The following is a 17633-nucleotide window of genomic DNA, read 5'->3' on the forward strand; positions in this document are numbered from 1 at the left end:
AGGCTGCAAAAGAACGCAGCCCTGTGCACAGCCTCTTAGTGCTGTCAGCATTTGGACCACAACAGAATAAGGCAGCGAAGGGCTTGTACTTCCTTATCTCATTGCAGAGAACGCAATGCACAGACATCTTCACGGCCAGAGGAATCCATTTCCAGGACATTTTTGTTATGGATAGTAGTTATAAAAGCAGTTCTCTTACTAACCAAATAAGAGCAGCTGCTGGGATCAGGGTAATTATTCAGGCCTCAAATCTTATTAAGATGCTTCTCAAATTGGTTCTAAATCACAATGTCACAATATTTTTCAAACCCAATCTTGAATATTTCATGGCTAATGTGCCTGCATCATTCTGCATCATTCATTTCCCCATGTTATTTATTTCCCATGGCCTCCTTCCTCTTTCTCTGAACTAACTCTGTCACTGTGGGAGGATGTAAATATTTTTACATCGGGTGTAAGGCATTTCTTCTTTGTGTGACTGCTTCAAAAATAACAACGGACCCTAGGGCAAACAAAATCTGTGGGAGCAGCTAGCCTAACAGCCTCTCAAATATGGCATAGCTGTTAACTGCATGCCATCAGCCTTGAATCACAACATACAATGGGGGGGGGCATCTTGGAGAACTGTGACGTGTACTTTCATGTACATATCTCAGAGAGAGAGAGGGAGAGAGATATCTAGGCTCCTATCTGCTCCTTTGTTACAAAACTCACTTTTATGTTTAATGATGATTTAACTACTTGTTTGTTTGTATGCATGTTTGTACATGGGGAGTGTACATGTAGATAGATGGGGTGTATGCATATGCAGCACACATGTGAAAGTCATACACAATCCCAGTGCCAGGTCTCAGGTGCCTTTTTGTTTGAGCTAGGGTCTTTTTTTGGCCTGGAAAATCTTTTGCATATATGTCACACAGTTTCCCCCTTTTGCAGCTTCTAAGCATTTACCGCCCTCTGCCTCCCCTCTCATCCTCACTGTGATTCCAGATGTGCACCCCTGGGCCAGACTTCCATATTTGTTTTAGGGATGCAAGCTCAAGTCACCAGGCTTGTGAAAGAAGCCATTTTTCCAACGGAGCCATCATCTTTCTAACCCTGACACAGCTGGATGTGGTGGTACATGCATGTAATCCCACTGCTTGGTGGTGCATGGTAGCAGGAAGAATCAGGAGTTTCAAGGTCATTCTTGGCTACTTAGTCTGGCCACATCAGACCATATATATATTAAAACAACAGAGCAAAACAAACAAAAGCCCCCACAAAGGAATTCCATTCTTAGATGGGGAAACACACATTGACAAAAGTAGTGTTCACCAGCCAACCCGCTTCTGAGTCTATTCATTGCTTTTGAGCAGTTTGGCATTTATTTGTAAACTGAAGATAACAAATAGACATGAGACTTGTATTTTCCTCAGTTCAGTAGCATCTGCAAGGCAAATAGGACATGTAGACAAACTGAGTGGCCAGGATTCCCAGTGCAGATTTTGTAGGATGTGCAGATGACTAGTCTCCAGTATTCCTGCTGCAGATTTTGGAAAACTACTTTTTCCTTCAGGAAGCCTTTCTTCTTCCCTTCAAGGACCTAGTAGTCACTGTGGTCGAACACTGCTCAGTGGATAAAGCACTTGCCATGAGTATAAGAAGCAGAGTTCAGGTCTCCAGCACCCACATAAATGTTGGTTGGGTGTGGCAGCCTGCTTTCAATCCCAACACCCAGAGGTTGGAGACAGGGGTCCTTGGAGCAAGCTGGTCAGCCAGACTAATCAATATCAAGATGGTGAGCTCCATCTTCAACTGAGCCATCCTGCTCCGGTGACTAAGGTAGAGAGTGATCAAGGAAGACGCCCAGTGTCAATCCTGGACTTCTACCCACAGGTGCATGTGAAAAAAAATGTATAAATATTTCAACAGGCAAGAAGGGAGAAGCTGACACCTGCCTTGAATTTCGTACCTGATTTGTTTGTTTATACAATAACAGCATCATGTAGTCTCTTATTTGCATATTTAGTCTTAGAAGCAAATAGGAATGGCATCGTGGTTGGTTAGGAGCTAATGTTTGCGTGATTTAGTGGTTTTGAGTTTTAATACAGAAGACTAAAACTACTTTTGGTTCACAATAAAAAAAATGACTTAAATTCAGAATCCAACTGTACAGACTGATCATTCTTGTAGTAGTCTTAGGACTGACCCACTCGCTGGGTGACACCATTTCTTCCTCTCAGCATCTTTCTCGGGTCTCTGTGCTAGGGTGTAACGGCTCTAAGAAGGAAAAGACATCACCAGCAGTGATAACTCACAACGTACAGTGAGCACACAGATAATAAAGAATCCCCTCACAGGGAGAAGCGGGCTTCTTCTCTACTTCTCCCTCATGGTTCACAAAGTCTGCTTTTATCCCTGGATGTAGAAAGGGAAAGTGACCAAGAATTTCAGGTTAAGGCACATACAGGAATCACATAAATGATTATAGCTCATGTCCATGGAAAATGTAATTTAGTTAAAATTTTACCTGCAACATTTTAGGACCACATCTGTCACACTGAGTCACTGGTGTCACTGTTACTTCCTATTCTTCCTAGGACTGGGCTCCGTCCCCTCATCACTCTGCCAGCTAATCCTGCTGGGGGCTTCCCCAGTGTGGATTTTACCAGTGGACAAACTGGAGCATCCTGGGGCAAAACAGTCCTGAGTTTCTCAGTTTATTTTGTTTGTTTGTTTTATTATTCGTTATTTTTTTTTTTTGACAGGGTTTCTCTGTGTAGCTCTGGCTGTTCTAGAGTGAGCTCTATAAACCAGGCTGGCCTTGAACTCATAGACATCCATCTGCCTCTGCCTCTTGAGTGATGAGATTAAAGATATGTACCACCACAACCCAGTATTTATGATTTTTTAAAATCTTTCTTTCTTTATTTTCATTCTGCAATGGTCACCAATGCACATTTTGGTGCAATAAATAAATCATTTGTAATTGTTTCCTCAGTACGTAGTTTCAAAAGACAACTAAGGATGACAACTTTAGTCTCTTTGTAACCTCATAGCTATTTTGTGGGTATTTCACTCATGGAGCCCTTAATATATATATTTTTAACCATAGTATAGGCTCAAGTAGAAATTGTCATTGGGTGGGCAGGGAGAATAAAAGTAGGTTCTTCTTCTTATTATTTACAATTTATTCACTTTGTATCCCAGCTGTAGCCTCCTACCTCATCTCCTTCTGGCCCCACCCTCCCTTCCTCTTTCCTCCCTATGTCCCTCTCCCCTAGTCCACTGATAGCGGAGGTCCTCCTCCCATACTATCTGACCCTAGCCTATCAGGTCTCATCAGACTGTCTGGATCATTTTTCTCACCAGGGGAAGGTGATCAAAGAGTAGGCAACAAAGTTCATGCCAGTGACTGCCTCTGCTCCCCTTACTAAGGTACCCCCATGGAGACTGAGCTGCCCATGGGCTACATCTGAGCAGGGGGTCTAGGTCCTCTCCATGCATGGTCCTCGGTTGATTTATCAGTCTCTTCAGGCCCTTCTGGGCCCAGATTTTTAACTCTGTTGGTCTCCTTGTGGAACTCCTATTCCCTCCAGGTCTTTCTGTCTCCCCCTTCTTCCATAAGATTCCCTGCACTGTGCCCAAAGTTTGGCTATGAGTCTCAGCCTCTGCTTCAATACCCTGCTGGGTAGAGTCTTTCAGAGGCCCTCTGTGGAAGGCTCTTGTCCGTGTTCCCTTAAGGAAGATTAAGCCTCTTCCTTAGGGTCCTCCTTGTTGTTTAGGTTCTTTAGGACTATAAATTGTAGTATGCTTATCCTATATTATATGACCAATATCCACTTATAAGTGAATATATACCATGTGTGTCTTTCTGCTACTGGGTTACCTCACTCAGGATAATCTTTTCTAGTTCTATGCCTTTGCCTACAAATTTCATGATTTCCTTGTTTTTAACTGCTGAGTAGTATTCCATTGTGTAAATGTACAACAATGTCTGTATCCATTCCTCAGTTGAGGGACATCTAGGTTGTTTCCAGATTTTGGTTATTATGAATAAAGCTGCTATGAACATGGTTGAGCAAATGTCCTTGTTGTGTACTTGAGCATATTTTGGATATATGTCCAGGAGTGGCATAGCTGGATCTTGAGGTAGTACTATTCCTAATTGTCTGAGAAAGCACCAGATTGATTTCCAAAGTGGTTGTACAAGTTCACATTCCTACCAGCAATGGAGGAGGGTTCCCCTTTCTCCACATCCTCTCCAGAATGTATTGTCCCTTGCGTTTTTGATCTTAGCCATTCTGATTGTTCAGGGTTGTTTTGAGTTGCATTTTCTGGATGACTAAGGATGTTGAGCATTTCTTTAAGTGTTTCTCTGCCATTCAATATTCCTTTGTTGAGAATTTTCTCTTTAGCTCTGTACCCCATTTTTTAATTGGATTACTTGGTTTGTTTTAATTGGATTACTTGGTGTGTGTGTGTGTGTGTGTGTGTGTGTGTGTGTGTGTGTGTTGAGGAGGGAGAAGCCACAAGGTGTCCTCAGGCAGTAGAATCAGCATAGCACTGTGATATCTTGCTTACTGAGGACAAGCCGATCCTGTACATGGCTCCCAAACCCTCCCTTTTGCTTCACTGTTTCTGATTCTCAGAACTGCTGTTTACATTCCCAGCATTCACCCCACATGATTCAGGACACAGTGAGTCAGGACGACCTTTCCTGTGGAAGTCTATAGTTAAGGAATAACTGGCCAGTTATTTGGACATCCTGGAGTTAGAGAAACAGGTATGAGTGCCTGACAGCGTGAGCTATTGGACATCCACAATAGTGTCCTGGGTAGGAAGAGCACATGACTAATAAAAATTATCCAAGAAAACTACTTACGTATTACTGACAATTATTCTTTCTTTTAGAAAGATACTAGAAAATTCTGACATGTACTCACGTTGCTTAGTGCTAGGAATTTTTTTTTTTTTTTTTACAAAGGGAACTGCACATCTATAATCTGTATAAGATGGAGGGAGTGAAATACTCAGAAAAATGGAAAGATTAAAACTCACAGAGTTGTAAAAATATGATTTTTTAAAACTCTTTGTTTCTCCTCTCTGGCCATTTCACAAACACCCAGGAAGCCAAATGATGGAAACAGAGTTAGGAATTTGGCATTGCATGGTAGATAGCTTTAGGTACAGTGTAAGGAAACCTCCAAGATAAATATACCCCTGGAAAAATCCCACAGCCACAGTCATCTTGACACACACACACACACCATTCATTGCCTGTTTTTATGGCTGAAATGTGAGTCCTGATTTTTGCAGTGTTTTAGCGTGCCATCTAATAAACTGTCTTATGTAATTAATCACATCTCCCCCTCTTGCTGGCTCCAGTAACTCCATCCCTTAAGTATCTTTAGATCAAATGCCCATAAATCACACGCAGCCCCAAGCCAGCTCCAATCATTCCCCATTTCAATTAGAATGCAGACATAGCAGCCATCCTTTCGGAAACCACAGGAACAGAAGGAGCATCGCTGACCAAGCACATGCAAATCCTTCACACTCAAGCTGCTCACATTTACAATGCCCCAAACTTAAAAAACAAAATTTATGAGTTTATGAGAATACTGGGAACCTTTAAGGTGTGCCCGAATGTCTATGAGGGCTGCCATTAAAGCAGCTCCTGGTCAAATCTGATTTTTTTTCTTAGCTTTTACTCTTAGAAACCCTCAGGAGCATTTATAACAACTTGCACAAACAGAGCTGAGTCTATGCCTCTGTGACTGCATCCTGGTTTCCCTTCACACCTTGCTTCTCTGTTCTAACCCCATTAGTCCTTCTTCATTTAAGGTTGGCCATTTATTTCATTCATTTAGTTCACAGATACTTAACGAGGACTCAGCACTGGGGAATGACCAATTGCAGGTTCCTAGCCATACAGCACTTATAAACTAATGAGAAATACAAATAGAGAAATACAGAGACTAATTAGAACATAGCACAACAAGCTAAAGTTGGGAGCTAGGCAGAGTGCCCCATCAGCTTACGTTTGAGGGGAGCTAACCCAACTGGGAAAGGCTGACATATAAGCCAAGTCCTGAAGAATGAGATGCATTTTATCCAGAAAAGGATAAGGACAAAACCAACATTCAGAATGTGGCTCTCCTCTTTGTACCATTATTTCCTGACTGTTTTCACTATCAAGTGTTTAAACATCTTGACTGCCCAAGAGATCTACGCTATCCAAGATGTCAGCCACTAGCTGCCCATGGCTACCTCACCCTTGAAATGTGGTCAGTGTGACTAAAGAACCGAATGAGTTTTTGGTTGGTTTGATTGAATTTTTATTTAGAAGACAACATAATTCAGTTGTTCAAAAATTATTAGGAATGGTTGGAACACTTGCCAGAGATTGTGTTCCACCAAAAGAAGGGCATACGGGAGACCCGCCAACATGGGCCGCGTTCGCACCAAGACTGTGAAGAAGGCGGCCCGGGTCATCATCGAGAAGTACTACACGCGCCTGGGTAATGACTTCCACACCAACAAGCGCGTGTGCGAGGAGATCGCCATTATCCCCAGCAAGAAACTCCGCAACAAGATAGCCGGCTATGTCACGCATCTGATGAAGCGGATTCAGAGAGGTCCTGTGAGAGGTATCTCTATCAAGTTGCAGGAAGAAGAGAGAGAGAGAAGAGATAACTATGTTCCCGAGGTCTCAGCTCTAGATCAGGAGATTATTGAGGTAGATCCTGACACCAAGGAAATGCTGAAGCTTCTGGACTTTGGCAGTCTCTCCAACTTGCAAGTCACTCAGCCTACAGTTGGGATGAATTTCAAAACACCACTTGGAGCCGTTTAAGTCTGTTCTGTCTATTTTCAATAAACCTGAAAACAAGAAAAAAAAAAAAGAAGGGCATACGTCCAAGGCCTAGGGTCCCTAAAACAATCAACCCAGATAGCGGTGGAGAGCTATCCCCGGATGCCAGGTATGCAGAGAAACTTAGAATCTGCATTTTCAACTGGGAACTGAAATCTAAATACAAATGGAAATTTGATTGCAAACTGAGGCAAGTTTAGTAAACTTGTCAGATATGAAGACTTGCTGGCAGAAAAATATGGAAATGTCTAATTTTGGATATTAAATGTATATTAAAGTGGGTATATTTTAGATGAATAGTAGGTTAAATAATATATTAATTAATTGTATATCCCTTTTACTTTAAAAATATTTGGGTGTGTGCACACACCCATGTGTGTATGTGTGCCTACACATACATGTGTAAAGGCCAGATGACAACCTGCAGGAGCTGATTCTTTCCGTCCACCTTGTGGACCAACCTAGCATGTGGGTTCCTGGGGCTTAGCAAGTGCCTTTGCCAGCTGAGCCGGCTCTCTGGCCCACTTCTCTTTATTTTTACCCTGGTAGTTAGGGAGCTGTAAACCATATTTGTGTCGTATCCCCACTAGATGATGTGGGTCTGGAGTCTGGCTCTTTGACAGCAGAACTGGACCTTTACGTAAGTTCTGTTTCACAGTTTGTTTTACGTGCCTCGAATGTTTTAGACTACATGTAGACAAAGTTTCTGTTTGCTGTTAATCCCATAATTTTTTTTTCAGAAGCCCATTACTCCAGGTTCTATTTTATGTTCAAGGGTCATATAACCATATGAAACAAAGTTCGTGACTTCAAGGGGTTTCTGAATACTGGATACTCTGTATACAGACTGGATACTCCCTGAATGCATGTTATAAAGCAGTGTAAGGGATAGTGGCGTGGGCTGGGCCTGGGTGGCGAGGAATGGTCCTTTCAAGAACACAGAAGGCAGAACCTGGTGCTGTCTGAGGGAAGAACGTTCCAGAGGGGACTGTGCTTGGTATGCTCACTTCAGAATAAGGCCAGCAAGGCTGCATCACCCCATATATGTAAGAGTAAGAGATAAGACGTCAGCACGGACCAGATCAAGTATGGTCAAGGATCCCAATACAACGACGTGATGCTCACTGCTAAGTGTAATTAGGAGACACTGGAGGTAGAGAGCCTGAAACGGCAGGACAGACCTACGGTTTTGGAGGATCACTCTGGTTTCCTTGTTAAGAAGGACTATAGGGAACAAAAGGGGCCCAGAGAAACCCATTAGGAGTTTTGGCACAGGTCAGTGGTATCTTATTGAGCATCTATGGGTGTACACCAGAGAAAATGAAGATGGGATAAGTTATCTAGATAATACTCTGAAGCAAGATGATTTTGGCTTTTAATTCTATAGCTAGCATACCATCAACCTAGCATAGGGTCTGGTAAAGGCACAAGCAGCATACCCCTTCAAAGGGGTACAATTTTGTCAGAGACTGTCCTCCACTCAAAGGAAGAAGCTCTGGCCATCCCAGGAATAAGGAGTCAACTCAGGGTGACAGGTGTGCAGCAGAACAATGACACAGGGCCGAGAATTCCAGGAGAAAACTTCTTTGGTGTGTGGTGCGAAGAAAGGCCACCTAGGAGATCTCATTGTGTTGCCCATGACATCCACAGGCTGTGACTACGGAAAGAATCTGTGGCACGGACAGAGAAACATGGGAACCTGAAAACACAGCCACTAACCTCAGGAACATCAAAAGCAACATCGAAATGCTACTTAGCTCATGTGAAGTAAAAGTAATGCCAATTCTGATTTGTTTACCTTTCCTCTCCCCAACACTGTGATGTAATTACTGAGAGGATAGAACAAAACGGATCTTAGAGTGGTACGGGCTGAAAGCAGTCATCATCACTTTCTGTTTTTAGTGCATAGAAGAGATCATGGGTGACTAACAGACACATCAAACGAGAAATTGCATTTGTGGAAATACTTATTTACTTAATGTGAATGCATGTGTGTATGCATGCGTGTGCACACGTAAGTTCACGTATGTGGTGTGTGAGGGGGCATATGAGCCACAGCACATGTGTGAAGGTCAGGGGACAACTTTGCAGAGTCAGTTCTCAACTTCCACCTTTACACGGAGAGCAAAGTCAGGCTTCCGTGTTGGTGTGAGTGCCTTTCACCACCTTGCCTGCTCTACATAATTTATTTAAACACTGAGGCAGACACAGAGGAAGCCAGCCTAAAGGATGGGGGAGAGAGAACAGAGAACTTCTCCCTTGCATTATGCTCTAAGTGAGGTATTGCATTTTTAGAACCATGAACGTATTTACTTGGATTTTTTGATTTTTAAAAATTAACTAAAAAAAGATAAAGTGTAGTTGTTAATGACGTAAGCTAGTTTTCTTTATCCACTGGGCTGCAAAGCCAGTTCTTTTGAATAATTAAAAAGCTGTATTTAAAAACCTTGTAGCTGGGTGTGGTGGTAGAAATATGTACCTATGACTTGGGAGGCTGGGGCAGGAGGGTGGAGGTTCATTAGACTGTGCTGTTGACATGCTTCCTCTCATTTTTTCCTAGAGAACCGAACTTAGCTGATGACACGGTAAGGGCTTGATCCCTCTAAGAAAATGCAGGCCCCTTTGCCGAACTGCAGCAGCACGCTCTAGTTTCTAGGTTAAGAACATTTTGCCTTCTAAAATACAAATTCTGTTTCATTCAGGATTAATGGAGAAAGGAGGCTGTTCAACTGTCTCTTCCTCACTTCTACCATCTGAGGTGCAAAAGGTATGGTCCTTGGTTGTAGAAGACACAACAAATTATTTCAAATGTGTCTGAAGCTAAACACAAAAGAAACAAATGTAGATTTGTAAAGAGATAGTATTCTTTTCTGGATCTGAAAATATATTATCAGACTCATTATGATTTTATCATGCTTGTGTGGTTTTTACCTTAGTAATTATTTGTATTAAGTAAGTGTTTACTAAAAGTGATGGTCTGAGGTTTTCAATGTAAGTGGCACAGGGCACTCCGAGCACGGAATTCCTCTTGAGTGCAAAGCACACTGTAAATACTATTTACATCACAGCATTGCTTGCATTAATTGTTTGCATTGATTTAGTTTTGTTAGTTTTCTTTGTAAGTTCAACATCTTCTCATAAACATATTCACCATCAGATCACAAACGTCTCAGCTTTAGAATGCGTTCTCTCACCACCACTATACAGAAACTTTGCCAATCAAATTCTACCATGCCTTAGAAAAATCTATATGATAACAGCAAAGAGACTCCATGCAGTTATAACTAAATGTTTTATCTCTTTCTTATTCATTTTTTTGTCTATTTCTCTATGTCTAAGTCTCAGTTTGTCTGTTTTTAGCTCCTCTGCGGAATAATATTAATGAAATCAAATCATATGTGGGTTGTTTATAATTCAACATGTTGTGGAGAAGAAAAATTACTGAGGCTGTTGGTGTGTTGCCAAGTATTTTGTTGCTGCCTCTGTGGATCGTGGCCTTGATTTACCAAGGAATATTGGGGGCTGGTAAGCCTATTTCTAATCCAGTTCATACTAAAAAGAGACTGGAGCTAAGTACTGTGACTATGGGACCTGAAAAAGGTGAAATAAAGAGTAAGGATGGTGAGAGGATTAATGAGCACAGGAAGAATTTAAACCAACATTTTTGGGGTACGGGCCTGATAGCTTAATTTTGGCCTCAGAGGCCAAATCAGTGAAGAGAGCAAAATCTGAATGTTCGCTGCCTTTAGGGACACAGCGGAACACAGAGACGTTGCCTTTGACTGTGTTGGGTTTCCCACCTATACTGATAGGCTGTCCCTGCTCAGGAAAGGCACTGATGAGGTTTGGCCAGCACGTGCAGCTGCTGACACTTCTATCTGTTGATCACATTGTCTGCAGGATGACCGGTGGAAAATGCCTCACCTGTGCCACCTCCCATTGTGCGTCAGGTGAGCACAGGTCGCCACTCTGACTGACAGTGATATACATGGCCAATAAAGGAAGTTGCAATTTCCCACTAAAGTGTGCACCAGAAGGAAAATGAAACACACGTGAGCAAATCAATTCCTTAAAAGGAAGCCATGATTTATGAAGCTAGTAGGCCACAAGGAAACTTGCTTCTCAGGGCGGCGGCAGTGATCCTGAGGGCCATCAGTAGAATGAACCCTGAGTCAGGACGGGATCTGCTGCTCTGATGTCTACTGCAGGGTGGGAAAGAAAGGAGCCTCTCCTCTGTGGAGTCCTCCCTGTGGAAATCACAGTAGCACAGCCACAAGGCCTCTGACTGACCAACCCCTTTTCCTCTGAGTGTTTTCCAGATCGTTTGCATTAAACCATTGCTGCAAGCCTTGAATGTGGTGTGCAGGCTTTGATAAGCTGCAGGATACGTGGAGGTATTCATGTGAGTCATGGTTTTCCTTGGAAACACGCAGAGTAATAATGGCTGCATTATTCAGTGTGAACGTTTGATACATACACTTAATTTTGTTGATGTAGAAAGGGCAAATATTACATTGTGTGGCTAGGCGGTTTTAGAAACACACCAGGGGCACTTCTAAATTATAGGTTCTATTACATTTAAACATATATCGAATAATATATTGTAGTCCTAAAAATCAAACCAATATATCCATATGCACCCTGGATTATAGAAATGCATTAAAAAATAAGCAGTTCCAGGCACTGCTGTGGCATGAAGAGATTTAAAAAACAAAGTTCCCAAGGTCAGAGGAAACACCCTCAACCACGGCCGCATTAATACGGCAACTTCTAAAAACTGTAATGGTACATAAGATATTTAGAGGGCATGATGATCTCTGTCTCTCTCTGTCTGTCTGTCTGTCTCTCTATGTGTGGTGTGCCTATGTCTTTTTCCGTGTTGGGGATGAACCCAGTTCCTGATACATGGGTTCTCCTGACAGAGTACCTGTCTGTAACATGATATTTTGATATACAGGGTTGACACTGTTGGTCTGCAGTTCCATTGCTGTGATCCACAGACAACCTGTCTGGCTACTCAGCCTTCTGAGGACATCGCAGTGCCATTCAAACCACGGCCACATCAAGAGGTTTTCTTCTAGAAATCCCCAAGTGCATGTGAACTGGCTGGAGAAGGAACATGCCCTCTGATAAATCAGAGTACCCCAGGATGCCTTACACACTACATAGAGCAAAGGCCATAGATCAAGTGTGAGGCAGAGGCTAGAAGACAAGGCAGGAGCAAGAGAAACCCACCTAGAAGGTTGAGACCATGTTCAATGGTCAAACTGCAACAACAGCTTAGCCATGACAAGACCCCAGGTGCATGATGGGTAGCAGCAAGACTCCTCATCATCTGCTACCCTATTTCCTTTATGTCACCTGTGTAGCCTCTAAGGTGGTCATCTCTGTCTTAAGCTGTTGAGCAAAGAGAAGCCAGGAGGCCTCTGACCCCTCACAATTCAGCCTGACTTCCTTCCCTGTTTCTCCAACTCTCATGTGGCCTACAGGTGTTATGAACCTGCCTCCACTTAGTAACACTGCTTCTAAGGTAAAGGATAGAGGATTCACGGTGGCCCCAGCAAGGTAGTTCATCAAAGTAAAGGAGTGCTTTGCAGCTGCTGGGTACAGCAGGAAAGATGAGCATCAAGGCCCTGACCCTTCACTGTTATTCCATGTGGGATGTTTCTCTGCACTCCTATCTTCCTCTAGACACTCTGCTGGCTTCTAGCCTCTGGCCAGGCACAAAGGGCTGCTCAATAAATATTCTTCAGACCCAAAGTACAGTGCTATACCTTTATCAAATAACTTAAGTGAAGACCTAGCTTCATCACTGGCAAGGGAGACAGTTCTAGAATCCACTTCTTCATTGGGTAATTTGAAATTTTATTCTTTACATTTTGTGTAAATGTGTCTGTGTGTGGGTCTGTGCACGTAAGTATAAGTGCTCATAGAGGCCAGAGGAAGGCATCAGATGTCCTGGAACTAGAGTTAGAGGCAATTGTGGGACACTTCAATGTGAAGATCAAACTTCGGTCCTTAGCAAGAACAGTGTGTGCCCTTAACTGCTGATCCGTAAGTTCAGCCCCTTGGATAACAGATAATTTAAAAAGGCACAGATCATATATATGTTATACATATAAACATATATATATAGAATAAATACACACACATATATGTGTGGTTGTGTATATATATATTACTATTTCTAAGGTAAAGAACAGAGAATACAAGGGGGCTGCTGCTGTTCTCTGCCTGGCATATTCACATATATATATGAATATGTGTATGTATTCATTCCATAGCCAGCAACCAATTTCCAAACTCATGCCAGTCATGTCATTAAGATGCCTTACTAATCACTGGGAAGACTGGGCAAAGAATGAATACACACATGGTTTGGTTACTCAATCCCTTCCTCACAGACATTCCACTCTGACCATTTTGTCCTCTTGTAATGTTCTGTCTCCTTTGATTTTTGCCAGATTTTGAGCTGGACCTCTGCCACTTCTCTACCACTCAAGCTTACTGCCATCTTTTGGGCAAATGTGTTGCCAGGACCTCAATCAACTCCCGTGTTGCTTACACATTCTCCAGCAGGATGGACTGCATGTTTGGAGAGGCCCTTGGAGGTTGAGCACAAGAATGAAGAGTAGGTGGGAAATGTGGTTCAGCCTGTCGTCTAGACCCGCACTAAGGTGTTTCAGAAGAGACCAGACACCTTCTAAGGAAGAAGAACCTTCCAAACTTGACCAGTGCTGTCTCTTCCAAAGGCTTCTTCCAATGGGCTCTCTTCTGTGTGGGCAACTGTGCATCTTAGACAATCAGTCCCACAGGAATCCTCCCCAGTACTTGTGGGCACATTTGCCAAGATCTCCTTGGATTGTCCCGATACTCTCTAAAAGCAACTCAGGACAAAACTAAGGTGCCCACCAAATCAGATCACCAAATCAGACAGTAAGAGAGAAACTCACTTAGCACCAATGCCTCCTGCCGGTGGTTTACCTGAAAAAACTGTTTGCCTTCCGTTGTATAAATGGAAGACTATTATGTGTCACCCCTCCTCCCAGGATGGGTAACGCTACAACTTTTAAATTGTAACCACTTGGGTCAGTTAAAAGATGATTAAAGTGTCTGAGGACTCTGCCATATATATGAGAAAAATGACACCCAGGTTCAGCAACTTGGGCCCTGAGATACAAAGGAAGCATTCTCTGCTCTTCTATAAAACTACATTTATTGCTTCCTAAGGTAGCTCAGTATCATTCATGAGAGTCTGAAGAGTGAGCATGACCCACAAAAAAGGTCATTTGGAACGGGATGGCTCTTTATGTTCCTCGAGGTGGAAATGCACTTAGGAGCAAAGCAGTTAGTACCAGGACTTAATAGCGATACTAATTGTAAGCCTTGGCTGAGGGATACAATTAGGTTAATGATGAACTCAGCCCAGCAAGGGGGCTTTTAGCACAGTTCTTCTCAGAGAATTCTGCCCCAGTGTCACATATTTTTTTTTTGTCTACTCCAAAATATGGAAATATGCCCAGAAAGGGGGCAGGGGGTTCTACAGACCATAGAATTATGGAAAGACCTTAGAGAGAGAATTGTCAAGTTAGGCTTTGCAGTTTATATTGAATATATATATATATATATATATATATATATATACACACACACACACACACACACATATATATTGTTCATTGCCTTTAGAATATATATACATATATATGTACACATATATACACACACATATATATGTTAGGCTTTGCAGTTTATATTGAATATATATATATATACACACATATATTTTTCATTGCCTTTAGAATATATATATACATATATATGTATATATACACATATGAATATACGTATACATATATATGTATATGTATACATATATACACACACACATATATATGTCTATATATAATTGTCCAGCAGAGGATAGAGCTGCTTTCTAGTGGCCAGAAGGCTTCCCTTCCCTTCTCTTTTTTCTTTTCTTTTCTTTTTCTCCTCCTCCTTTTTATTTCTGCTAAGATTATGGTCAATAGTGTTATAGGTCAAATTGTGTTTTCCTAAACTCATAGAATAAACACTGTACTGTAATATGACTATATTTGAAGATAGGGCCCTTAAAGTGTACAGAGGTCATGAAGATGGAGCCCTAACCAACAGGATTGCAGCTTTGTAAGAAGAGGAAGAAAGAGACAGACCTTGCCCACATTTGCCATGTGAAGGTGCAGCAGGAAGGTGCCCATCTGCAAAGCCAGAAAGATTACTTTCATCAGAACCAGCCCACCTGTGTATCCCGGTTTTGGACCTCTTGTCTTCATAACTCAAGAGGGATATTTTTTGTATAGCCTCTGAGTTTGTAGCATTTTATAAAACAGGAGTCTGAGCAGGCTGAGTCAGAAGCTAGCTAAAGATAGACTACTTGCCAGGCATGGTGGCAAGTGATCCCAGTGATGCCTGTGATCCCAGCACTCAAGAGGCAGGAGGATCTCTGTGGGTTCAACACAAGCCTGGTCTACAAAGCAAGTCCAGGACAGCCAGAGCTTGATACATAGAGAAACCCTGTCCCCCTACCAAAAAAAAGCTAGGTTTCTTTGCATAGTAAGAAGAATAATGTGAAGATTGGGGTCAGAGTGCTAAAGGAAGGAGAAAGGAATTGTCCACTCTCATGCTGTGCATGAGGGGGACCAGGAAGACCACATGCTTTTGAAGGAAACACAAGGTCCAATGAGGGCTTCCCACACTGTGTGCTGTGCAGTGTGTGATACAAGAGCCCTCCATGTCTTATGAACTCTTCAGTATGGCAATTTTTAAAATAACAAAGAATCCTGCATGTAGTTAAATTTTCTTATGCAAAATAAAGCTTAGAAAGCTTGGCATGTGGCTACGACAGCGTCACTTGAATAAAGGGACAGATGCCATCAGCCAGGCACAGTGATTCCACACACCCTCTGTGCCATCCTTTGGGAAGCTTCTTAGCTGTGTTCTCTCTGAGTACTGTCTTGAAGAAATGAGAATCAAAAGATTCTTCCTAAGATTTCATTGTCTGTGTCATTTTGGGAAACATTTCTATGCCCCAGGTTGTCTATTAAAACAAAAAGGCCAAGACATGATTTCCCAAGGTCATTAGAGTAAATAATTATATAAAAATATGGTATAATTTAAATATATTTGATAATATATGCAAAAAGGTTAGTATTAATTCTTCTTTTACCTGGAACAATTGTAGAGTCACATAAAGTTATAAAAGTAGCTGAGAGAAATCCCACATAATTCCCACAGTGGTAAACTTATGCAACTTGAGTACAATAGGTCAGGCAGCGAGCTAGCAGTACAATACATGATCAGCCATCCCTTTGTGTCTGTGGAGGATGATTTCCAGAACCCTGTGGACATCACAATCTACGGATGCTCACACTCCTTGTCTAAAGTTGGCACAGCTTTTGCACGACCCTCACACATCCCCCTGAGCACTTTAGATCATCTACAGGTTCACTTAAATATGTACTATGACATGAATGCCACGTAACTGCTTGTTATGCTGTGTTGCTTGGGAATGACATCAAGAAAAGCAATCTGTGGACAGTCTCTACAGATTCACTCCTTCCTGAATATTTTTGGACTAGGCTTGGTTGATTCTACAGTTTGGAGCCTACAGATACAAAGAGCTGAATATACACAGCCCTGCATCATTTTATCATGTGTAGTTTATATAATCACTCCAGAAATCAAGACTTGGAAATACCTTATCAATGTGAAGATCACCCTCATGTGACCCCTTTATAGTTACACCTGTTCTCCTTTTTCTGGCCTCCATGTTCCCATTTCTAGGATGTTCTATAAACAAGTCTTTTGATACTGACCTTTCCGCTCAACAAAAATGCCCTTGACAAACACATATACTATTACTCAGTCATTTACTTCTTTGGATCACTGAATTGTAGTCTATGCACTATAGAATATCTTAGTTGGTCTTGGTTGGGCTATTAAGAAGTTATTAACCATCATGTAAACATTTTTGTATGAACTTAACTTTTTATTTCTCTAGGAGAAATGTCCAGGTGTGCAGGTACTGGGCTATATGTTACGTTTTCTTTTATTCTTATTTTTAAACCTAGCAGGATGTTTTCCACACTGATGGTATTAAGCTGCATTCCCTTCAGCAATGTGTGGAAGATGGACTTTCCCTGCATTGTCAACAGCACTTGGTATTGTTGTTCACTTTTCAAAACAAGTTTTTATGCTGCAGAATGAAATACTTGTTCTTAAGGCAAAACCCTATCTCAACAATTCTGAATATTCACTATAGAATATCGTGCCTATTTTTCAAGTTCTCCAGGATTCTTGGTGGATTTAGTCTGCTGGTTGGGTTCAGGCCCACATTTACTTTGAAGAAGACTCAACTGTCTAGTCACCTATGATCTGAGGACAGGCTAGGGATCTTGAGGGCCTCGTATCTACTATAAAACTAACACACAAAGTCCCTGTTTACTCAAATGATACACACCCTTCAAACAGTACCTGGCTCCTCCCTCACATGCATCAGTGCGTATGAAGCCTCTTATCTGAAGGACATGCAGGGTAACTCCTCTGGTAATGACGTACCAAAGCGAGTGGTGCCTGGGAGGCTTGTGTCTTGCTGTTTGTGACACTGGGTGCTAAGATTGCAGAATTTGTGGTACTTTTTCTTAAACTGATTTTTCTTTTGGCCTCAGGTAGAAAATTTTCAGTTTTGTGATGGAGCATGCTGGCCATTGAAGAGAAGACTCTCTTGGCTCCTGCT

At 42.0% G+C, this 17633-nt stretch overlaps 2 protein-coding genes across 3 annotated transcripts in view; one reads left to right on the top strand and one right to left on the bottom strand.

Moving 5' to 3' along the window:
* Sv2c (synaptic vesicle glycoprotein 2C) overlaps nucleotides 1–17633 on the bottom strand; it is a 190317-nt gene that overhangs the window by 61155 nt on the left and 111529 nt on the right. The window lies entirely within an intron of this gene.
* Nucleotides 6418–6894, top strand: LOC110565261 (small ribosomal subunit protein eS17-like). Its single transcript, XM_060385595.1, has one exon. It carries the CDS (start codon nucleotides 6434–6436, stop codon nucleotides 6839–6841), a length of 408 nt encoding a protein of 135 aa, XP_060241578.1. The 5' UTR covers nucleotides 6418–6433; the 3' UTR covers nucleotides 6842–6894.

The sequence above is a fragment of the Meriones unguiculatus genome, chromosome 6, assembly GCF_030254825.1.
Source record: "Meriones unguiculatus strain TT.TT164.6M chromosome 6, Bangor_MerUng_6.1, whole genome shotgun sequence".
Taxonomy (NCBI): Eukaryota; Metazoa; Chordata; class Mammalia; order Rodentia; family Muridae; genus Meriones; species Meriones unguiculatus.

Excerpts from the sequence above, each read along its gene's own strand:
- LOC110565261 (XM_060385595.1), top strand. The coding sequence starts at position 6,434 with ATGGGCCGCGTTCGCACCAAGACTGTGAAGAAGGCGGCCCGGGTCATC.